Source organism: Pipistrellus kuhlii, unplaced genomic scaffold (genome assembly GCF_014108245.1).
Source record: "Pipistrellus kuhlii isolate mPipKuh1 unplaced genomic scaffold, mPipKuh1.p scaffold_m20_p_13, whole genome shotgun sequence".
NCBI lineage: Eukaryota > Metazoa > Chordata > Mammalia > Chiroptera > Vespertilionidae > Pipistrellus > Pipistrellus kuhlii.
In genome coordinates, this window is record NW_023425438.1 from 12,787,369 (window position 1) to 12,812,371 (window position 25,003).

Consider the following 25,003-nt stretch of genomic DNA (forward strand, 5'->3'; position numbering starts at 1 on the left):
TTTCTTGAATTTAGTCTTATGTGTAAAATGGATTCCTTTAAATTGGTTAAACAAAGGACTCTCCCTCAATGTACCTTTAACTTCTAGCTTTAACAGTATTTCTGTTAAATATGTAGTTTCTTAACTAAACAAGTTTTTGTTAAAAAATAAAAGCCTACTTGGATTAAAATCCATTGATTTTATTATTGTTCCAATATATTTTCTACTTCATCACTTTTCTCTCATTACTTTTGCTCTTATACTAGTATATATGCAAATAATAAAAATGCAGAAAATAAGACTTTAGATAACATGTAGGTACCTTAAATTGAATACTTCAATTCATGAGCTGAAATACAGAAAGATGGCACTTGAAAAGCATGGTATCCAAGATAAATTTGAAGCCTTAGTCTCTCTGGATGCAAAAACCCTAGGAAAATATATACCCAGGCTGATGAGATATTAGACTCTTTACTCTTTTATTAACTCCCCTCCTACCACTGCTGGCCCCATTATCTATCTCAGGAGTGGAGAACTTCTCTCTCATCTCAGTTTAGTTTTAATTCCAATCATCCCAGATAGTGAGTCTGGTGTACTGTTCTCACATCATTCTCTCCTTCCCTTTCTCTCTCTAAAATCAATTGAAAAGGAGGAGCCGGGACCCGTTTGGCTCAATGGATAGAGCGTCGGCTTGGGAATGAAGGGCCCCGGGTTCGATTCCGGTCAAGGGCATGTACCTTGGTTGCGGGCATATCCCCAGTAGGGGGTATGCAAGAGGCAGCTGATCGATGACTCTCTCTCTCATTGATGTTTCGAACTCTCTCTCTCTCTCCCTTCCACTCTGTACAAAAATCAATAAAATATTTTTTTTTTTTAAAAAGGAGAACAAAGAGTACCTATAAGGGCCTGGTATGAGATTGGGCAAGTATCCTACAAAGTTCACTTTAATCTCAAATTATTCATTTTAGCCAGCAGATTTTTGGGGCTAAAGAACTGAGACACCTGCATTTGGTAATTATTTCAAACTCATTCCCCTCTCTATCTTCTTATCCCATATACTGTATCAGAAAGAAGTCATATAGCAGGTCGTAGTCAATGAACAACTGGAAACATCAATCTAACACAGTCATTTATTTCTTTTGTCATTGCCAAACATTTCCCAAGTCTTACGCACCAGAAATTAATATAGCTTCATTTCTTCTCCCTGACAATCCTCATCTACCGAAAGGGCTCTAAGAGCACAACTGCAAATGACAATGTACAGTGGATATACCATGTCCTTCACTTATTTCAAAACATCTATCAGCCCATTAGACATCAGGTAGACATGAGGTACAGAAAAAGAATTTTTCTTTCCAACTCCAGATAAATATCGATATCTGGTGTCAAAGTCTCAGGATTAAAGACGATAAAACACACGTAAAAGAGGATAGATAGCAATATTCTCAGAAAATTCAGTCAGAGGTTGATTAAAGGGAGGGATGAGGACTTAGTGGGATGTAGACAAAGTGAGGTCAAGTCCAGGAGAGAAGGAACGAGTGCCTTGGCTACCAATCTTAGTAGCATTACCAGGAACACTAGGATTCTGTATTAAAAAAAAAAATCAGGGCAATCAACCTGGTTATTTCTCAATCCTTAGAATTGAGAGGGCAAAACAAATTTCAGGAGGGCACCGATTATAACGACAGAGGAGGCCACAAGCCCCAGGTAAGTTGAGGCAGTATTTATTGCTTCTTCTAGTTTCTTCTTTCCAGCCACTTTAATGTTTGGGACATATTACACCCAAGAGTGTTTTTTTATGCCTGTGGATTTAGTTAGTCATTGCTACTTGAGGAAGACAAAACACTTCCAAGTAGAATTAGTATAGGGAAGTTCTAGCTTTTTCATCCTAAACCCATTTCTTTCTTTCAATCCTAAAACCATGTTGAGAGAACCACCTCCATAAAGTTTGTTTCCCAATGAGGGTAACCTTATTATACGAGTGACATTTCTAGCTTGTAGACTTGTTATAGCACAAATATAAAATGATTAATCAGTATGGTTTTAAAAATTTAATTTGGAATTGTTTTATAAAGTTAATGATGGAGACTACTAAACCAGTGGAATTTCTAAGAACATTCTACACCCCAGGAAGAAAAGAACAACCAGTTTTCTTAGTCTTATACAGGGCAAGAGGGGCCTATAGCTGGCCTTAAGAGGGAGCTCTTTGGGCAAGATAAGAGAAAAATAATAAGACTCCAATGAGGAATAGCAGGAAAACCTACCAAAAAGTGTTGGGGGAGGGAGGTTGTCAAAGTGAATAAGTAGGGAAAACAGTGAAATTTATACAGGAGGGAAGAGTTGAGAAAGTTGTTGCTTTTCACAAACAGCTGAAAGAGTACATTTCTCTTCACTCAGCCCCATAACTCAGTCCTCCCAGCACAGGTCCCCGTGACAAGAGCATCCATCCACTCTCCTAGGAATGCTCTCACACTGCCTGCCTATTTCCTTCCTCGTTTATGATTAGCCTTTGGGGGCTTTACTTTCTGGACCTGTGCTGGCACTGGTTCCTGCTCTGGTTCTTTACAGGAGGTTGACACTAGCAGTTCCTCATTTTTCCTCCTCTGATCTTTCCCTACTCTATGACTCAGCTCTGCTGGCTCAGGAAGCTCCGTGCCAGCCTGCTGCCGCCTTCTCAGAGACCTCCTGCTCCTGTGCTGCTGCCTCCGCTTTTCTTCTTCTTGCTGTCGCTGCTTTATCTTCATCAGCTTTTCAAAGCTTTTGGTTGTTGCTGGGTTTACAACAAACCAATCCTACAAGGCAAAATAGAAACACTATCCAGTCAAAACACAGTGAAAAGCATAGAGAAGAGGTGTGGGAAGAATTTTAAAAGGCATGGTTAGGGCAGAATACAGAGTTTTTTAGTTTGAAAATTTACAAATCGTCTAAAGTTAGTAATTTAATGAACAGCTAGATTTATCATTGTTCACCTCTCTTTTCCTTCCTTCCTTCTTTTTGCTGAGCCATTTGCAAGTTAGTTGCAGACAACATATTCTTCAATCAACCCTAAATACTTCAGCATGTATCTGCCTAAGAACTAGGGTGTTCTTCTGCGTAACTACAATTACCACATTTTGAAATATTAACATGGACACATTGCTATTATTTAATCTAGTTAATATTCAAAATTCCTCAGTTGTCTCAATGTCCTTTATATTTGTTTCTATGCAGTATTTTATTTTCTTTTAATGTTTTTATTGATTTCAGAAAGGAAGGAAAATATAGAAATATCAACGATGAGAGAGAATAACCAATCAGCCAGCTGGGCTTTAGGAGATATTTTAAGTAGCATTAAAAAGACATTAGAATATTAGAAGCCCAGCCCTTATGGCTCAGTGCTTGAGTGGTAACCTATGAACCAGGTGGTCATGGCTTGATTCCAGGTCAGGGCACATGTCCAGCTTGCAGGCTCAATTCCCTTTGTGGGGCATGCTGGAGGCAGCCGATAAATGGTCCTTTCTCATCATTGGTGTTTCTATCTTTCTCTCCCTCTCCCTTCCTCTCTGAAATCAATAAAAATATTTTTTAAAAGAATATTAGAAAATGGAAGTAGAGAGACTGCTGTTAAATAAGATGTAAATGCAGCCTGGTTCCCAAGTGCCTGATTTAACTGGATTGAACTCCAATGTCTCTAGTAACTATTTTTCTTTCCTTGACTGTCCTAGGCCACAAAAACAGAACAAAATCCATCTCTCTTATGGTGTATGTATGGGAAAAGGAAATGATTAGAAAAGAAAAACACTGAGAAAGCAGGACCCTCACCTCAGCATGGACAGAGTTGATGTGATACTTGACACCACTCTCTGACACAAATTCTTTCTGACAGAGAAGACACTTGTATTTTCCAGCCACAAAGTTTCCCTGTTTTAAAGAAAAGAGTATTACTGGCAAACTCAGGAACACATACCTGGGCCACATGCAGGGACGGTTATTGATAAAAAGGGATTCTACTTCAACAAAGGTAAGAAGGAAGAAAATCCAAAACAGCAATATGTTTAAGAAAAACAGCTCAGGCAGACTATCACCACTATATATCTATCCTAATGCAATTCTCTACAAAAACCTCCCACCCCCTCAACACAACCCAAACTCCTCCTACTTTTATTATGTGACATGTCACATCTTTCTATCTTCTCTTGTTCATTACTTAACTTTCAAGGTTCTCTTGATTCCTCCCCCCAAATTATCAAACTTCTGAACTTCACTAAAGGCACCAAAGTGTAATTCTCCCCAATATAATCCATTGCTGCAGAGTCCCTTAAAAACCCAGGATTAGAAAAGTATCATCCATAACACAAAGTTTAAGGACTCGAAACTAAGATCAAGATGACCACGCTCTTAAGCATTCCTAGACTGTCTGGTCTGGATGCCTACAACCCTCTTATTGCCGTGAACTGAGACTTCTCCCCTTTCTTGAAGCTTTGTGTTTCCATGATGTTCATTTTGTGGAGAGATATTTCTAAAAGGGATTAGAAAGTGGCACCAATCCCCATGGCTGGTGGGTTGTAGGTCAATATGGAAAGGACTCAGTGAGGTAAATGGCTCTTAGCCTGACACCTAGGGATCTCACCTCCCACCTCCCACCTCTAGAGGCCAGTATAGTTCAGATGCATTTAGAGGTTCTTCACTAATCCAAATAAGTGCTTGTAAATTGACTCTAGAAAGTTTAAGACCCAATGAGACAGGTCAGGTCCAGTGTGGTAAAGATTCAGAACTAATATTTTTCTCCAAACTCTTCAATTGATATGACTTATGGCTATCTTGGCCTTTTCTGCACTTTGGATATACCCAATAATAGACCAAGATTCTTTGAGACATAAAAAACTAAATCAGCCTCTGAAGGTAATAGAAAACAGGACAATTAGCTGTTCACTAAACTGAATCCTCTTCTATTTCAGAAGTCATGTTAAAATAAATAGTTCAGAAAGTTACTAACCAAAGTACAAGAGCCCAGGTGAGCTTTAAGGCCAGATACACTACTGTAGACAGCCTCACAACCCTGAAAAAAAAAGAAGAAAAACAACGTGAAGACTATACAAAAGAGCATCCTTCTCTCAGCAATCTGGCTGTTGACTATGACCAACCTTACATTTGTACCACAAACAAACAGGAAAAGAATTCACATGCAAGCCACAAAAGCAAAAAGAAAAACCAACAAAAGGTTAAAAATAAAATAAAAAAGATAAAGAGGTAAGGTATTTACAAAGCCTAACTTATTCCCTTCCCTGGTACTTTTTCTGATACTTAAACATAGAAAATTACAGATTGTTTTTTTTAATCTTTCTTTAGTACAAATATGTCTTTTATTACTTATATATCTACTCCTCTGCAAAGTACTGTATACATAGGTAAATTAGATTAAAGATGGCTAGAAATTCTCTGCCACTCTTCCTATCAAATGGTAGAGTCTGTTTATCCTCTCCATTAAGCTGGGTTAGTACAGTGATTCCTTTGACCAATAGAATGCTATGGAGAGGTGCTGAACAAATTCTGAAACTAGGTCCTAAGAGATCTTCAGCTTCTACTTCCATATTCTTAGAATATATCCTCTGCTGGTAATCTAACTATCTGCTAGAGAGAGGCCACGTGCAGAGCCAAGCTTCCCAGTCAATTAGCTGCATAGAAGCCATCTTGGACATTCAAGGTCCCATCTGAGTTTCCAGCTGAATGCAACCTATGAGTGATCTTAGCTGATGCCATGTACAGCAGGAAAACTACCCTGGGCCCTGACAAAATTATTACAGAATTGTGAACAAATAAAATAATTGATGTTAAGTCTCTCAGGTTCAGGGGCTTTGTCACAAAGGAATAAATAACTGAAACAACAGCAGATGCCTGATAAACATTTACTGAAAAAATGAATGAGAAAGAACCACCTGATTAGGGCACTCAATACGATGGTATTTCTTGATGTCTGACTTCCATTTATGTAGTACTTCCTGGCTGAAGGTAGGTAGCCCAGGGCGAGTATATTTTAACTACAAGATAAGAAAGATTTTATTGGAAGAATCCAACTTCCAAAACACCCTAAAAGTTTCAACCCAACACATCAGGTTATGTAATTCTGGAGTTCCTCAAGTGTATCTTCATATAAAAATAAACAAATAAGCCGAAACCGGTTTGGCTCAATGGATAGAGTGTCAGCTTGGGGACTGAAAGGTCCCGGGTTCAATTCTGATCAAGGGCATGTACCTTGGTTGCGGGCATATGCCCAGTAGGGGGTGTGCAAGAGGCAGCTGATCGATGACTCTCTCTCATCGATGTTTCTAACTCTCTATCTCTCTCCCTTCCTCTCTGTACAAAATCAATAAAATATATTTTAAAAATAAATAAATAAAAATAAATAAATAATTGTAATATGTAAGACCCTTTAAAGTTCCTGAAACTACCCTACCCAGTTTGGTTCAAAGATAGAGTGTCAGCCCACAGGCCAAAGGATCCTAGGTTTGATTCTGGTCAAGGGCACATATCTCAGCTGCAGGCGCAATCCCAAGTGAGGGTGTTTGTGCAGAAGGCAGCTGATCAATGATTCACTCTCATCATTGATGTTTCTATCTCTCTCTCCCTCTCCTTTCTTCTCTGAAATCAACAAAAATACTTTTTTTTAAATGATAGGGAAATGTCAAAAAGAGCTTTTCATGGCCAAATACAATTTGAGCAGCAAAATAAATAACAATAACATTGAATCATAGGCCATTGGATAAAATAAATACCCATGAGTCTATACTAATATAAAACAAATTAGAAGGACAGAGCTGTCTCTTAATAATTGTAGAAGAAACAAAAAAATAGTAATAATAATTAAGCAAACACCACAGTAATAATTGCTGCAAGCCTGAATTATTGATGGATACTAAAGTAAGTAGAAAGTAGACAAAACAGGTTAGTTAGTAGTCTTAATCTCTCAATTATTGAAAATATTCACTCATTAGAAAGGGGAAAATTGTAATTTTGCCATAGAAAAAGCTGGACAACACACCCTAATCAAGCGTTTAGCATTTACCTCAGTTAAATATAAACTACATATGAACTAACAAGTGGAAACACATTAGGCAAGGACCAAGAAAAGCTAATTTGGGAATTTAGGTACCCTCTGGAAATAGTCCAAAATTAAGAGGCCCCTTAAAGGAGCTTCTGAAACACACTGTTTCTCTAAAACCTACATGACCTGAACACTGGAGCTGGATCAGATGTACTTCATCTCCAAGGATAAAGAAGCAAAATATGCTATGGATGACAGTGGGGGGTGGGGAAAGGGCAGAGGGTGGGGTGGGAACCTAGTGGAGGGGAGCAATGGAGGGGAAAGGAAATGGGGAACATTTGTAATAATATGAACAATAAAGATTAAAAAAAAAAAAAAAAAAAAAGCAGCAAAATATGCCCTAGCCAGTTTTGGCTCAATGGATTGAGCGTCAGCCTGCAGACTGAAGGGTCCCAGGTTCGATTCCGATCAAGGGCATGTACCTTGGTTGCAGGCTCCTCCCTGGTCCCGGCCCTGGCCAGGGCTCATGCAAGAGGCACCCAATTGATGTGTTTCTCTCACATCAATAATTCTGTCTTTTCCTCTCTCTAAAAATCAATGAAAAAATATCCCTGGCTGAGGGGGAAAAAAAAAAAAAAGCAACAGCAAAATATTGTTTATCATGCACTCACTCAAGTGCATGTAATAAGCATAGTATCAGACATAATCCTTCAAAGGTAATACAAGTTTCTACCTTACCTTCCGGTCATCAGGTATCAGATCCTGAAGAACCTTCCTCTTAGGCCATTCCTTGGCCAGTTCCACAGAGGCCAGCTCCTGCAGGTGGTACACAGCTATCTTGGCAGAACGCCTCTGAACTCGGCCCCCACCCTTTGGCTCCAGGCTCATCTCTTTTAAGCACTCTGGCTGTCCTGACCCTGGAAAGATCTGCAAAAATGAAACATAGCAAACAAAACACAAACCAAAAGAGGTGTTTAAAGGCTGTCCTTTCTGCTCTCAATAGCAAAAGAGCTATTCATTATCTTGCTAATCACTATCATAAAGCCCCACCATCTTAATGTACATTTTACCTCACATTACATACAAAAACTAACCCAAAATGGGTAAGAGCCCTGTGTAAGCCACAAAACAATAAAACTTCTAGGAAAAACCAAGGGGTAAATTTTTGGTGATCCTAAGTATAATTTTGTTTTAAATGTGTTGTTCAGTTATAATTAACATACAATATCATATTAGGGGAGTGATGGTTTATTGATGTGTCAACTTGGCTAGGCTGCAGTCATCAGTCATTCAAACACTAATCTAGTTGCTGATGTGAAAGTACTTTATAAATCTGATTAAAGTCCACAATCAGTTGACTTTAAGTAAGAGAGATATGACAGAAGAGGCAACAGAGATTCAAAGAATGAGATAAACTTAACACTAGTGTTGAAAATGAAAGGTCCATGAGCCAGGGAAAGTAGGTAGGCTTTAGAAGCTCAGAACAACTCCTGGCCTACAGCAAGGAAATAAGGTCCTACCACTGCATGGAGCTGAATTCTTAAGCAGCCTTAAGGAGCCTAGAAACAGATTTTCCCCTCAAGCCTCATAAAGGAATGGCCCTAAAGAAACTTTGATTCCAGCCTGGTGAGGCTCTACATAGGGGAGCCTGCTGTACCGACTGTACCTGGACTGCTGGCCTAATGAACTGTGAGATAATACAGTTGTATTGTTTAAGCCATTCGTTTGTGGTGATACTTTTTATAGCAGCAACAGAAAATTATACATTGGGTTGGGCAAAAATATCTTAGATACAAGAACAAAAGCATTATCCATAAAAGAAAAAAAAGATAAATTGTACTTGACCTGCTCTTTGAAGAACACTATAAAATATGAAAAGATGCTACAGAATGGGCGAAAATATTTGCAAAACACATCTAATAAAGGACTTGTGTCCAGAATATGCAAAAAAAAAAAACTCTGAATACAATCAAAATTTAATAGTAAGACAACAAAAACTCCAATAATAAAATGAACAAAGGATTTTTTTAAATATGTTTTATTGATTTTTTTACAGAGAGGAAGGAAGAAGGATAAAGAGTTAGAAACATCGATGAGAGAAACATTGATCAGCCACCTCCTGCACACCCCCCTAATGAGGATGTGCCCGCAACCAAGGTACATGCCCTTGAACAGAATCGAACCTGGGACACTTAAGTCTGCAGGCCGACGCTCTATCCACTGAGCCAAACCGATCAGGGCAACAAAGGATTTTTACAGACACTTCACAAATGAAGATACTTCATTAAAGATTGACATTGCCAATAAGTAAATGAAAAGATGATCAACATCATTAAATCAGGGAAATGCAAATTAAACCACAGTAAAATACCACTACATACATCTCAGAATGGATTTTTTTAAATGAAATTGACAATTGCAAGTGCTGAGAAGGATTCAAAGCAACTGGAATTCTCATCCTTTGCTGGTGAGAAGACAAAATGGCATAGCCACTTTGGAAAACAATTTGGAAGTTTCTTATTAAATTAAACATACATTTATCATATGACCTAGCAATCCCATTCCTAAGTATTTACCCAAAATAAAACTTATTTTCATACAATAACTTTTTAAATCTTTATTACTGAAATTATTACTTATGTCCCCCTTTTTCTCCTATTGACCCCTTCTAATCCTCCCCCAGGCCTTCACCACCATATTGTCTGTATCCATGGATTATGCATACACGCATACAAGTTCAACTGATTTCTTCCCACCTACCCTCCCCCACCCTCCCTCTGGTTCCATGCTTCTATATCTCTGGATCTATTTTGTTCATTTGTTTCCACATATGAGTGAGATCATGTGATATTGTCTTTCTCTGACTGGCTTATTTCACTTAGCATAATACTCTCCAGCTTCCTCCATACTGTCTCAAAGGGTAAGAGATCCTTCTTTATTATTGCTGCATAGTATTCCATGGTGTAAATGTACAACAGCTTTTTTATCCACTCATCTACTGATGGGCATTGAGGTTGTTTCCAGATCTTAGCTATTATAAATTTCACTACTTTGAACATAGGGATGTATAAAGTCTTTCTGATTGGTGTTTCATAACTCTTAGGATATATTCCTAAAAGTAGGATCACTAGGTCAAATGGCAGTTCCATATCTAATTTTTTGAGGAAACTCCATACTGTTTTCCATAATGGCTGCACCAGTCTGCATTCCCACAAACAGTGTCACACAATAACTTTTTTTTTGTTTTTATTGTTTTAGAGGGAAGGGAAGAGGGAGAGAGAAAAACATCTATTGGCTGCCTCCTACATGCTCCCCACTGGGTACCAAGCCCACAACCCAGGCATGTGCCCTGAAGAACTAATTACAAAGAGACATAAGGAAATTTGGGGAAGATTATCAAATTGTTCTATATCTTGATTATGGTGATGGTTACATGGCTATATGACGTTGTCAAAACTTTTATAACGGTACACCAAAAGGGTGAATATTAATTACCACATGTAAATTATATCTTGAAACTTAACTCTTAAACATGAGGTAAGGGGAATGTAAAAATGTAATAAAATTTAAAAAAAATTCAACACAAATAAATTGGAATACAGAAAACAGCCGAACAGATTTCCACAAAATTTCTAGCTAAGGGGGAATGCCTTAAACCACATGTCAAACACAAGGCCCGCGGGCCAAATCTGTCCCGCCAGGCCTTGCAATGTGGCCCGCACCGCGCTGTCATCACTGCACTCCGCTGCGTTTCCATCACAATGACAGTTTATGACTGTTCAGTAAACCATTCGGCCCACGATTTAGGCTGGATTTTAGATTTTGGCCCCTTCTCTGATTGAGTTCGACACCCCTACCTTAAACTGTAAAAAAATAATAATGCGTTTACTTCTGCTTACACTGTATAATGAACTTTGATTTCTCTAAGCTAAGAATATTCAAAAGGCAGAAATAAGAGAACAAAGGAAGAACCAGGAAAAGAAAACGAAAGTTTCATAATTAAATGAGTATACAGACGAGGAACCAAGAATGTTTGAGAAAATATAGGGATAAGCAGCTACCCAGAATACCCCAGTCTGGAAAGTAATCAGTACTCACAGGCCCATGCTCTGACCTCAGGTGATACGCAAGTCCAGCCTTCGATCTATATGGCTTCCCACAGTGGTGACACTTCAAGATCATCTCCTCCAGCTCCGCAGCCTCTTTGCCACATTTTTTGACATGGTACAGATATCCCATGATGCTGGTGAAGCTACTAGAGCAACTCTGAACACAGGAGAGAAACCAAAACCATAATCTTATATCTTTTGACATGATCTCTAAATTTCTCCACAGCCACAGGCAGTCAACCACCACTCCACACAAACAGACCCTCTGATGTCACTAGACTCTTCCCAGCATTTCCCATTGGCACACCCCCTTCTTGTCCCTGGCCCAACAGCTGCTCTGTCTACCACCAAGCATCAAATTCAATGTTCTGTCCACATTTAACAAACTAGAACTGTGCACCTCTTCTGTGTCAGAGCTTCCTCCTTAGTCTCTGACCCAAAATCAAATACCCAGTAATATTATATCAAAGTTCCTCACAGTGAGGTTACTAGGAGCCTCTTCATCACACCAAAGAAAGGGGGGTAAAGAAATCCCTTCAAACAAAGGATAAAGTGGGGAAATAAATTTTTAGAGATAAGAAAAAAATAAAGCACTATTAATGAGTTGAGGAGACCTGGAAAAGCGGGAACCACTCTTATGCAGGAAGATGATACCGAACCAGGTCTACAAGGGAGGAGGAGGAGAAATGGAAGAGAATAACAGGAAGACATGGGCCTAAGACTCCAGGCAGAAGGACGTACCGTCCTTTGGTTCTTACCTCACGCATGCACCTGAGCTTTCCCAGTCTCTTTAGAACTGTTCGGAGCCGTTCCCTCTCACTTGGCTCATCTATTTCATCTCCGGCCTTCAAAATGGGCTAGAAAGCAAGAGAAGCAAACAAGCAGATAATTCATGGAAAAGACAGATATAGGGGGAAAAATTGTATCATAGAAGAATCAAGGACTAGGTCTAGACTAGCACCTAAGCTGATGCCCATGAAGCCTATCTTATCTGACTCCTGGCTTTCTCTATTCTAGACAGACAAGGAAGTGAATGTAATGGAAATTAGAGTTCTAAGCCTCTACCTCCCAGGATATGAACCTTTGGGACTAACCTAAACACAAAATACCAATGTATCCACCACAAAGGTTTCATTGTACGTACGTCTTCTATTGAAAGGCTCTTCTTACACCCCGTAAAGTCCCAGAGCCTTAGCCATGTCCACTGAGTTATCTATACTCATCTAAGACACCCAAACACCACGTAGGCTTATATAGGACAGAAGACACTTACCAAACTATTATGATTTGCCATGACGTGATACTTCATCCCTGCCAGTGAACGAAGTTGTTTCCCACAATGATGGCAAGTGAACATTTCCTATAGAGAAAAAAATACTGCTCAGCACCAGTCTATTCAACAGAGAAAAAGAATGCCACGAAGTCCTATTCAAATGCTGTCCTCAGTATCCCTGTATTTCCCAAATTCAAAAGTCAATGAATCTCAAAATCCAATAAACTCCATGTCACATCCTCAAGGAAAGAGAATTAAAGGCAATTCATTTCTTACAAAATAGAAATTACCATTTACTGAGTGTCAATACTTGCCAAATAATGGGGTAGGAACTTAGCATGTGTTATTTCTTTCTTATCCCTCTCATAAACTATCCAAATAGTAATTATTTCTATTTTATAAATGAGAAAACATGAGTTCACACATAAAAAGCTAAATGATACAACTAGTAAGTGGCTGAGTAAGATTCAAACCCAACTCTGTCACAGTCCAAAGCCTATGTTTTCCCTGTGACAATGTTGCCTCTTCTCCACGGTAATCAGCATATCCAACACAGCGCCAGATATCTAAACTTTGGGTAAAAGATGATAATATAACAGTCATGAAATGCCACAAAATATCTAACCTGTTTGCAGTTTTCCATGTGTTTCTTTAAGCCCTCTATGGTCTTCCTCCCCACTGCCTGGCAGGTAGGACAAGAGACACTGCCTTTATCCACAATTTCTAAGTACCACTGCTCCTCTAAACTGCCTACAAAGAAGATAAAAGAACATGATATAATCTGTGGTACTCTCCAGAAACAAAAAGCACAATTCCAGCACTTAGGAAAAGTATCGCAAAATGGGTTTTCCCCTTCCTGGGGAAGAGACTCCTATTGTTTATGACTTCTAGAAATAATTTTTCCGACAAGTGAGGAGTTTCTGAAATTTCTACTAAATTCCCCATGATTAAAAACCATTTAAGAAACCTCCAAATCCCAATGGCTTGAAGAACTAGGCAACAAGCACCTGGAAGGGAACACTACCAAGTGTGAGTCTCCTCGTGTAGGAGCCACCGTGTCAACAATCAAACAATCAAATCAGGACGCGGACACTTTGTTAACCAGCTAATGGCCACGTGTCCAAAATGGAACCATCCCATTTCTTCCAGATGCGCTGGAATGTTTAGAATTTAAGTTGCCATGATTATCTTTACACCCAGAGATGTCACTAACAGTCTGACTTTAAAACTGGGCAATCAGAGTGGATACGCGAGGTTTGTGACTACAGATGCGTGTGGGCAAGGTCCACCGCTTGCGCCTATGGATGCTGAAGAGACTATAGCCCTAATTTTTAGTCAAAGGTTTGGGCTGCTGCAAAAATGTTACTTTGAATATATTTTAAATTGTTTAGATAATTTTTTGTATTTTTGTTCCATGTGACTGGAATGACTTTCAAGTATCTGCAAATAGGGTAATTGTGAAGTATTAAGCATTTACTGGTGAAAAATATATATATTCCCATTCCAGGAAATAAGTTAGTAAAATTGAATAAATGCTTTAAAGTTTAAAAAAAAGAACTAGGCAATATTTCTTTTCCAGCTTTATTGAGATATAACTGACAACAGGTAACATTTTTCATAGCAGCATTTAATAACGGGATACTGAGATATGGAATAGCCAGTTTGCTGAGTGCTTCCTATGCCTGAGACTTTGTTAAATGTTTTTATCTCATTTAATTATCACAATTCTGACTGCCTTTATTATCCGTATTTAGAGTCAGGGAAATTGAAGCTTACAAAAATTAAGTTGAGGCAGATAAGAAAATTAATGAAGAGCCAAAACTTGAACAAGTGTCTGTCGGACCTTCAAATTCATGCTATTACCTGTTCCTTCTTAAAGAAGTGCTTTTCTACATCGTTCCTTTACCAACAATAACAACAACAATCAGAATGAGTGAACTAGATCCCACAAAGCTTCCAACGGAAAGCATACCTGCTGCATAAGCTGGTGGTTCCTTCCGACTACGACGAGCCTGGGGTTTGGGATTAGGCTGAGTTTTAGGCCGTTGCTTCCTCCCTGACGCAAGACAGAAACTTGAAGCCCAACGTATCACCTTTGCTAACCCCTCTCTAGTACCAATATCTCTTCCCTCCTCTCCTCAACACCCTATGCCCCAGTCCCTTAACCAACTGATTCCCTTAAATAATGACAGAAGGAAATGAGGGTAAAGTAAGGCAGGATGGAAGCCATGCCTTTGCCTAAAAATTCAAAGGGTTCTAAAGTGTTTCAAGGGCCAAACCCTAAAGTCTCTCTCCCTCAAAGAGCAAAGCCCAGGTACCCAAGGGGGAAAGAACTAGCCAAGTTACACCATTACCATACAGCTTATGCTTCTTCTGAGGAAATTCTCGATAATCTTCATCTTCTTCCTGCCTGGGCTTCCTTTTTCCTTTAGTTGATACTTCATCTGACTCTGAAATATCATACACACACAAGACCTAAGTAAGGTATAGAAATGAACATCTGGGCCTGCTTTCAAAACATTACTCACGAGACCATCAAAGGGAAAGATCATTAGCAAGCACAGGCCTAAGAAGTGCATGTGACATTGTTAAAGAAGTTGGTTTAGCCCTAGCTGGTTTGGCTGAGTGGTTGAGCGGCCAGTGTGGCTCAGTGGTTGATACTCAACCCATGGACTAAAAGGTCACCAGTTTGATTCCTGGTCAGGGTACATGCCCAGATTGTGGGTTTGATCCCAAGTAAAGCACAGGAGGCAGCCAATGAATGTTGATGTTCTCTCTCATTGATGTTTCTCTCTCATTGATGTTTCTCTCTCTCCCCTTCTCCCTTAGTCTCTCTCTAAAATCAATAAAAACATTTGAAAATGATACCTTCAACATGGGGAGTAGCAGCTGGCTTGTTCCTTCTCATCTTCATACAGTAGGTAGATTTTCGGAAGGTTGCTGGAATATCACTTACTGGTTCACATGACGAGGCAGATGATGAGCCGCTAAAGGAATCATCGTGAGGAATAGTGTACTGGAAACTGTTATCCTTTATGGAGCACTTGTTCCTGCTACTAATATGACACAAAGATATATACTGTAAAGGAGAGTGTGGAATAAAGTTCCTATTAATTGTTTTATATCATTAAGAAGATAATCAACTTGGTTACCTTTGTAAAAACAAATGAGTCTGATAATAAAAACAATTTAAATTATAATCTTCAAGCAATTACAATAATCTAACACAACCCATACAACTAGTATTATACTTCTTTATAACCAGAAAGAGTAAGCTGTTCACACAAGTGAATACTCTGCAGCCCAAGAAGGCATTACTTTCTAGATTCATCCAAGAAAAGAAACTAGTGTAAGTAATAGGGTATTCTGTGGATCTATAGCCAGGTATGTCAGGTTTCCTTATTTCTCAGACAGAGGGTCCTGAGAATAAAGGAACCGAAGATCCTAACCGGTTTGGCTCAGTGGATAGAGTGGTGGCCTGCGGACTCAAGGGTCCCAGGTTTAATTCCGGTAAAGGGCATGTACTTTGGTTTCAGGCACATCCCCAATAGAGGGTGTGCAGGAAGCAGCTGATTGATGTTTCTCTCTCATCGATGTTTCTCTCTATCCCTCTCTTTTCCTGTGAAAAATCAATACAATATATTTTGGAGAATTAAAAAGGAACAGAACAGTTTCTAGGCCCTATTTTGATTCATGTGCCTTCTCCCTCAGTCTTCTCCCTAAACCCTGATGTCAGAGCTACCCTATCTTACTTAGGCAACATGATTCTTAGCTCCTATATATATAAAGGAAGGATGCTATCTTGACTTGGTTAAGCGGGCTAAGAAATCTGGTATACAATTGGACCCAAATTCCCAAATCCAAGACAAGCAAGTCAGTATGACATTAACAAACGTAATGAGTAACTACAAATTATCTTCTAGGTGGCTCAGGATATGGTAAAACAACAGTTGTCAAGGTGCGAGGCCACTTTATTATTTTTTTTAATGTTTTTATTTATTTGTTTGTTTTTCATCTTTATTGTTGAAAGTATTGCATATGTCCACTTCCCCTCACTCCTACCCCCTCCAGCCCACCCTCCCCAACCCCTGCCCAAGCTTTTCCGCCCCAGTCTGCATCCACGATGGGTTATGTACATATGCATTCAAGATATTTGGCTGATTTTACTAAGTGTGAAGCCACTTTAGATTTATGGTTTAGAAAGGTCATTCAGGATGCTGTATGGAAGATGATAAGTAAAGCAAAAATGTATAAAGGAAGTTGTATGGATGAGATGATGAGGGCATGAACTAAGGTTTTGTAATAAAGATAAGCCAACAGCCAAAACAGTGATAGAGTGTCAAGTCTGCAGATTGAAGGGTCCCAGGTTCGATTATGGTCAAGGGCATGCACCTTGGTTGCAGGCACATTCCCAGTAGAAGGTGTGCAAGAGGCAACAGATCGATGTTTCTCTCTCATCGATATTTCTAACTCTCTATCCCTCTCCCTTCTTCTCTGTAAAAAAAATCAATAAAATATACATTTTTTTAAAAAGATAAGCTGACATATTTAAGATAACACTTTAGAGGTAGAGCTGATAAGAATTAAAGATAGAAGTTTTATGAGCAGGGAGTTGGAAGAAATACAGGTGACCATTCTTAAGAAACTATGTAAGTAAAATGTGATAGAAATAACCATTTCACACAGAGACATGAACATAAAAAGCATACTACTGGATGAAAAGAGAAACAGAACAAGCCGAGACCGGTTTGGCTCAGTGGATAGAGCGTCGGCCTGTGGACTAAAAGGTCCCGGGTTCGATTCCGGTCAAGGGCATGTACTTGGGTTGCGGGCACATCCCCAGTAGGGGGTATGCAAGAGGCAGCTGATCGATGATCCTCTCTCATTGATGTTTCTAACTCTCTATCCCTCTCTCTTCCTCTCTGTACAAAATCAATAATATATATTTAAAAAAAAAAACAGAACAAGATCTATAGCACGTCAATTCAGTAAATTTAAAAAAAAACATATGTAAATATCACTAGCTATTTTGCAAGAATTCATAAATACAGAACAGGAAAGCAAGATAGCGGCATAGATAAACACCTAAACTGCTGCCTTGCACAACAATTTCAAAACTACAACTAAAAGGCAAAACTGACATCACCCAGAACCACAGGAAAGCTGGCTGAGTGGAAATTCTACAATTAGAAGGAAAGAAAAAAGCTCACGGAAAATCAGAAGAGCTACAAAGGACTGAGGTCCGGAGACACGTGCACAGAGGAAGGGCGGCTGAACGCCTAACTGGCGATCTCTGGTGAGAGAGGGATGGAAGCCCCCAACTGCACTGAACCCCAGTTCCAACTACACTGAACCCTAGTTCCAACTACACTGAACCCCAGTTCCAGGTAAAGCCCCGTGGACCTCGGCTCATATGGGAGAAGTCTGGACTGTCAGGTAAAGAGAAAGGCACATGGAGACTCGGAGACTTGAGGAAACCACGGCAGGAAGGGGTCTGGAGGCATGCAAGCACAGAGAAGACTGCTGAGGTTACCGCTCGCTCTCCCTAGTGGAAGGGAGTTGAAGCTCCTGACTGCACTGAACCCCAGACCCGGGCGAGCCTGGGAGAATCTGAACTGTTAGGTGGAAACTCAGGGAAGCCGCGGAAGGCAGAGGTCTGGAGGCCCGCGCGCAAGGGCAGGGCTGATGGGAAACCAAAACTATGTGCTCAGCCCTGAGATTCCGCCCCATCCAAGCTGAGCATAGAGGCTTTTGCAATTTTGCAAGTCTGGTCCTATAAGGCTGTCTCCAGCACAGGTCTCTAGGCATAGACATAGCTGAAACACATAGCCAATTGGCCTGGAGGTTAATTCATCCCAGTGACACCAACATCAATCAAGACTTAACTACAGCCCTAACCGGTTTGGCTCAGTGGATAGAGGGTTGGCCTGCAGACTGAAAGGTCCCAGGTTCAATTCCGGTAAGGGCATGTACATTGGTTGTGGGCACATCCCCAGTAGGGGGTGTGCAAGAGGCAGCTGATCAATGATTCTCTCTCATTGATGTTTCTAACTCTCTATCCCTCTCTCTAAAAAAAAAAATCAATAAAATATATTAAAAAAAAAAAAAAAGAATTTCCTAGAAAAGGCAGATAAATTTAGTGAGACCCTCAAGGATATGAAAAAGGAACAACTAGAAATTAAACACTGACTGAAATAAAAAAATATTATACAGAGACTCAACAGCAAACTAAAGGAACGTAAGAATCAAATCAAAGATCTGAAATACTAAGGAGCAAAAAACACTCAAACAAAAAAGAAAAAAGAATCCAAAAAGTTGGCCGAAACCGGTTTGGCTCAGTTGTAGAGTGTCGGCCTGCGGACTGAAATGTCCCGGGTTTGATTCTGGTCAAGGGCATGTACCTTGGTTGCGGGCACATCCCGGTAGAGGGTGTGCAGGAGGCAGCTGGTCGATGTTCCTCTCTCATCAATGTTTCATCGATGTTTCTAGCTCTCTATCCCTCTCTTCCCCTCTGTAAAAAAATCAATAAAATAAAAAAATAAAAAATAAAAAAGTTGAGCCGAGACCGGTTTGGCTCAATGGATAGAGCGTCGGCTTGGGGACTGAAGGGACCTGGGTTCGATTCCGGTCAAGGGCATGTACCTTGGTTGCGGGCACATCCCCAGTAGGGGGTGTGCAAGAGGCAGCTGATCGATGACTCTCTCTCATCGATGTTTCTAACTCTCTATCTCTCTCCCTTCCTCTCTGTACAAAATCAATAAAATATATTTAAAATAAATAAAAAATAAAAATAAATAAATAAAAATAAAAATAAAAATAAAAAAGTTGAAAATAGTGTAAGAAGCCTCTGGGACAACTTCAAGTGTACCAACATCAGAATTATGGGGGTGCCAGAAGAAAGAGAGAAAGATACTGAAAACCTACTTCAAGTGTACCAACATCAGAATTATGGGGGTGCCAGAAGAAAGAGAGAGAGCAAGATACTGAAAACCTATTTGAAGAAATAATGACTGAATTTGCCCCACCTGGTAAAAGAAATAGACTTACAAGTCCAGGAAGCACACAGAACCCCAAACAAAAGGAATCCAAAGAGGACCACACCAAGACACATCACAATTAAAATGCTAAGGGCAAAAGAGGAAGAGTGAATATTAAAAGCAGCAAGAGAGCAGATACAGGTTTGGGTTTGGCTCAGTGGATAGAGAGTCGGTCTGCTGACTGAAAAGTCTCAGGTTTGATTCCGGTCAAGGGCGTGTACCTTGGTTGCGGGCACACCTCCCTGTCAGGGGGTGTGCAAGAGGCAGCTGGTCGATGATTCTCTCTCATCGATATTTCTGACTCTATCCATCTTCCTTCCTCTCTGTAAAAAAAATCAATAAAATATTAATTTTAAAAAAAAAGCAGCAATTTAAAACAGTTAATTATCTACAAGGAAGCACCCATAGGATTATCAGCTGATTTCTCAACAGAAACTATGCAGGCCAGATGGGAGTGGCAAGAAATATTCAAAGTGATGAATACCAAGAACCTACAACCAAGATTACTCTGTCCAGCAAAGTTATTCAGATTGGAAGGCCAGATAAAGAGCCTCACAAATAAGAAAAAGCTAAAGGAGTTCATCATCACCAAACCAGTATTATATGAAATGCTGAAAGGTATTCTTTAAGAAGAGGAAGAAAAAAGTAAAGATAAAAATTATGAACAACAAATATATTTCAATATATCTATCAACAAGTGAACCTAAAAATCAAGTGAATTAAAAATCTCAGGAACAGAATAAACTGATGAATATAATAGAATCAGGGGCACAGAAAGGGAGTTGACTGATAATTCTCAGGGCGGAAAGGGTATATGGGGTGCAGGAAGAGACTGGACAAAAATCATACACCTATGGATGAGGACAGTGGGAGAGGAGGTAAGGACAGAGGGTGGGGTGGAAACCTGGTGGAGGGGAGCTCTGGGGGGGGGGGGGGGAACTATTGTAATAATCTTAACAATAAAGACTTATTAAATTTAAAAAAATAATTCATAAATAAAGGGGTGAGCACAAGTAGGTTTACAGCCCTGGCTGGTGTGGTCAGCTGGTTGGGCTTCATCCTTGTCAGGGCACATGCCTGCGTTTTGGGCTTGATCCCCTGTAGGGGCTGTGCAGGAGGCAGCCCACGGATGATTCACTCTCACATGGATGTTTCCCTCTCTCTCTCTCCCTCTCCATCTCTCTCTTTCTTTCTCTCTAAAAATCAATTTAAAAATCTTTTTAAAAAGTAGGTTTACAGTTGTTTGAATGGAAAATATAATAATTACTAAGTAGTTATCTATAATAATAAAAGCATAATATGCTAATTAGACCAGTTGTCTTTCAGGACAAAGCCAGGACTGCAAGGGAAGCCAGTGCCAGCAGCCAGGGAAAAGAAGGCCTATTCTTGCACAAATTTCATGCATAGAGCCTCTAATATCAAAATAAACTCTAATCTGCATATTCACAATTGTAAACCTACTTTTTCCCACCCCTCTATTTAAGGGTAAATATCAAACTTGTTAACATGGTTGTCTATTGGGAGGAAGGGGATGGAAATGGGAGTAAGAAAAAATAACAGGGACTTATGTCAAATGTTACAAAAAGGGTAGAATGATTTTCAGCTCTCTGCACATGAGCTCTAAGATTATCAATTTAATACAAAGAAGTCCTGGTTCTGGCATAGTGGCATAAGCCCATCATACCTACTGACTATAACTAAAAACTCCGGACTCTGGCCAGGCACGGAGCAGCCGGCCGGAGCAGCCGGCCGGAAACAGCTCGCTCCTCCTCCCCTGCCCATGCCCCAGGGCTTCTCAGACAGGGCTGGAAACTTTTAGGGGAACTTGAGGGTCTGCTGAATCAAGTGATGAAGGCTTAGATCTGGATGTGTTGAGGTACTGTAGTGCTGGGGTGTTGATCTGTGTGGGCTCTGGATGAGGTTGGTTGATCTATTTGGAAATGTCTTTTGTGTGAAGTGTATCCTTGGGAATGTGGAGGTATTATTGATTTGAGAAAATGCTAAGTAACTGATTTACTATCTGAAAAATTTAAAGTTCTGAAAGTTTAAAGTCTCTGGCCAAAAAGAGGTTTTAAAGCTAACACCTTAATTTTAATGGAGAAAGGGGAGGACATGCCCTTCCCACCCAGAACAGGTAATCCAATTCCAGCCAGCAGCTACTTTAAACAATGTGTTCATTTACATTTGAATGGCTACGCCTTTTGATAGCCCAAGGGCAAGTTTACATGTAAACAAGTTTGCTTCTCAGTTCCCAGGGCAGGAAAAAAAACACAAGGTTTAAAACTATTAGATTTTAAAATTTATTCTTAAAAATATAAAAGTTTACTAATAAAAAAAAACCAAGGAAATTAAAAAACCTGATGAACAATATTAACTGTTGATTATAATAGAATCAGAGATACGGGAGGGGAGTGGACTGACAATTCTCGGGAAAAGGGTTGTGGTGGATGCGGGAAGAGACAGAACATAAGCTGTGCACCTAAAGATGAGGACAGTGGGGGGTGGGGAAAGGGCAGAGGGTGGGGTGGGAACCTGGTGGAGGGGGGAAAAAATGAGGAACTTTTGTAATAATATAAACAATAAAGATTGATTTAAAATAAAAATAAAATAAAATTAAAAAAAATAAAAACTCTGGACTCTGAAAAGTTTATAAAATCACGTGGGTTGTGGAGAAGAGTAAAAAAATGAGGGTGTATTTCCCAGTTTTTCCCCCCTCACATGTGGCTTTGCAGCAAGGGTTGGTCCTTACTTGCAGTGCATGATGGTCTAAATCCCGATAGATAATACACCTTTCTGGCCAGAGAAACCAGGAAAAGGGATACCTATAGAGCATGTGTGTGGTGGGGGGAGTCACAGGGAAGAGATAGGCAAAAAAGGATCCCATAATTTTGGGTATGAATCCACACAAATCATGGCTCAGCCTGAGCTACGTATGTGTGGAGCATACCCAAACCAGCTTTTGTAAAGGCTTAGAAAAATGATGGACCCAAACCAAGGTATCAAAAGCTTTGAGAGCAAAAATAAGTTTTGAAACACCCCCAAAAAACTTTCAGATTTACCCATGGGCTATTTATGTACAAAATATACCTAAACCATCATAGCAAAGACTCAAAGAATTGAACTGATATTGAACCAATGCCCTCAAAAGGCAAAATCACTTATGGTTTGAACATAAACAGGTTACCTTTTAAATTAAAAACATTAACATTTCCCAGAAGATTCTGAAATGACCCAGAGTCTATATATAGCATTCACAATCTTGAGAACTCCAAAATTATGCAATATACAATCAGGAAAATGTGAGCAAATTCTCAAAGAAACAGATGATAAAGAGATGACAACCCCAACATAATCTAGATGTTGGAACATAGACTTTAAAACAACTATTATAACTATGCTCCATAAAATAAAACACATTTGAAATGAAGGAAAAGGTACTAGATTTATCAGGGTGATTTACTTTGTAAGTTATATGTATAAGCACTATGTTGTACACTTGAAACTAATATAATTGTATGTCAACTGTAACTAAAAAATTAAAAATTAAAAAAACACACAATGAAACATCATTATATACCCACTAAATTAGCTAAAATTAAAGACTTACTCTCATAAACTGCTGGCAGGAATGTAAAACAATACCATCCTTTTGGAAAACAAGTAATGTCTTGTAAAGTTAAACACACTCTTGACATATGTATGACCTAACCATCTTAAACACTAAATACCATCTCAGATACTTATCAAGTAAAACAAAAACATTTTTCTACCCAGAGACTTGTGCAAGAATGTTCATAGCAGCCTTACTATAATACCCCCAAATTGAAAATAACCCAAATATTCATCAAGGTAGATGGCTAAATAAATTATGATCTATCCATAATGGAATTCTACTCAGTATTAAAAACTACCTTTCATTCAAAATCATTATTCTGAGTGAAAGAAATCATGCAAAAAGACAACATAATGTTTAATTTCATTTATATAAAATCCTAAAACATGCAAACCACTGTAGTGACAGACAACAGGTCAATGGTGTCTGAAACATAAATATTTAGTAAATGTTATCTGAATGAATTAATCCCTTCCAATAAACACCTACTTAACTCCTTTTTGCATTAATATGTAAAAGCTTAGCACATTCAATATACAAAATACACCAGTCTGGAAGCCAAATAGTTTGAAAATACAAGGATATCTTAAGAGTCATTTTCATTATTCCTTCCTATGTTCGTCAATGTAATCCATGTGTCCATAAATGGAGAGCTACAACTGAGTCCTACCTTGCATTTTTATAACTCGTACTTCTGCAAGCTGAGTTTTTCTCTGGGTTTAGACCTGCCCTGTCCAATGTGGTAGACATTAGCTACAGGTGGCTATTTAAATTTAAGATAATTCAAATCAAAAGCAATTTAAAAATAGTTTCTCACAGTGGCCACATTTCAAGAGCTCAAAAGCCATGGGTGGCTAGGAGCTACAGCACTGGGCAGTGCGGATACGAAAATATTTTCATCATCACAGGTAGCTCTCTAATGGACTGCGCCGGCGACACAATTACCAACGGACCTCAGAAAACCTCACTTACGTCTTAGTTCCCACGATCCTCGTGCTCCTCTGCTGCTTAAAGGATGGGGGTCCCGAAGTCTATCAAACGCAAACACACGAGTGAATGCTAGGGGGGGGTCTCTGAACCTTGACCACGAAAAGACCATTCCCCGGTGCCCAGAAGACATGAAGCTCTCCCGGGGCAACCACCTCAAACCGAAGGAGGCAGGGCTTTTTTTTTTTTTTTTTTTTTTTTTTTTTTTAGGAAAAGTGTGCCGATCTATCTTCCTAGGGTAGGTGACAACACCAGTCATCTTCCCCATTCTGAAAACCTTGTCTGGATAGAGGCTCTGAAAGGAGGAGAAAAAAGAGAGGACAATGGATATGGGAGGCATCGGACATACAAAAAAAAAAAAATAGAATAGAAACTAATGGCGATGTGGCGACGACGTGAATCCCAGGTGGTGAGGAACAGGCAGCGGAGAAAAGTGGGGAGAAAAGAGGAGGACAGGTAGCTCGGACCTAAAAGGGTGGGGCCTGCGATGGGCTCTGATAAGAACCAACTGGTGAGCTTTTAGGACAAAAGCGAGGGCCGCCGCGTGTCGCGGGCTCCACAGCGCTCCCTCGGAAGCATAACGGCCAAACCGAGAAACTCACGGCGGGAACTGCACCGAGCCTGGAGGACATCACTCCCTCTCCGCGCCTAACAAATTCACCCCAGGGCTCCAGCCAGACCAACGCCACTTCTGCTCTCCTCGCCTCTCCCGGATGTGGAGTCTGCGCAGTCCGCGCGGCGCGACTCCGTCCCAAACGCCCACTTCCGCCGGGCGGCTTCCGAGGGGGCTGCGGCCGCCGCCGGGGCGCGTCACGTGACGGGCCGCCCTCCAATGCCTCGGAGACCCCGCCCCAGGATGGTGTTGTGGGGGCCCAAGTGGAGAGTGGGTCCTGGCCTCAGGATCCCCACCCTCTCCATTCATGTCCACCCCCCATTTCCAGCGCGACGGGTGGTCTTTCTAGATGCACAGGAAGTTAATCATTG

At 40.0% G+C, this 25,003-nt stretch overlaps 1 protein-coding gene across 7 annotated transcripts; it reads right to left on the bottom strand.

Annotated features, from left to right (window-relative positions):
- Positions 1 to 1,091: 1,091 nt before the first annotated feature.
- ZNF512 (zinc finger protein 512) lies at positions 1,092 to 24,772 on the bottom strand. Of its 7 annotated transcripts, XM_036434912.1 has the most exons (15): positions 24,622 to 24,755; positions 24,175 to 24,314; positions 24,005 to 24,063; positions 15,251 to 15,438; positions 14,737 to 14,832; positions 14,355 to 14,438; positions 13,008 to 13,132; positions 12,383 to 12,469; positions 11,868 to 11,966; positions 11,099 to 11,266; positions 7,739 to 7,927; positions 5,895 to 5,996; positions 4,955 to 5,017; positions 3,781 to 3,879; positions 1,092 to 2,771 (listed from the first exon to the last, which is right to left on the bottom strand). In XM_036434912.1, exons 4-15 carry the CDS (start codon positions 15,294 to 15,296, stop codon positions 2,460 to 2,462), a joined length of 1,470 nt encoding a protein of 489 aa, XP_036290805.1. In that variant the 5' UTR covers positions 15,297 to 15,438; positions 24,005 to 24,063; positions 24,175 to 24,314; positions 24,622 to 24,755; the 3' UTR covers positions 1,092 to 2,459. The 7 variants fall into 7 exon arrangements, with proteins under 7 accessions (XP_036290805.1, XP_036290802.1, XP_036290801.1 ...); XM_036434909.2 differs by lacking the exon at positions 24,175 to 24,314 and having other exon boundaries at positions 15,251 to 15,435; positions 24,622 to 24,772; XM_036434908.2 differs by lacking the exon at positions 24,175 to 24,314 and having other exon boundaries at positions 24,622 to 24,772.
- Positions 24,773 to 25,003: the final 231 nt, after the last annotated feature.

Coding starts and splice junctions, on each gene's coding strand:
- ZNF512 (XM_036434908.2), bottom strand. CDS start 24,651: ATGTCCTCCAGGCTCGGTGCAGTTCCCGCC. Junction 15,439..24,004: donor AGGATCGTGGGAACTAAGAC/GTAAGTGAGGTT, acceptor GTGTCATATTAG/TAGCAGGAACAAGTGCTCCA. Junction 3,880..4,954: donor ACCTGGGCTCTTGTACTTTG/GTTAGTAACTTT, acceptor TCTTTAAAACAG/GGAAACTTTGTGGCTGGAAA.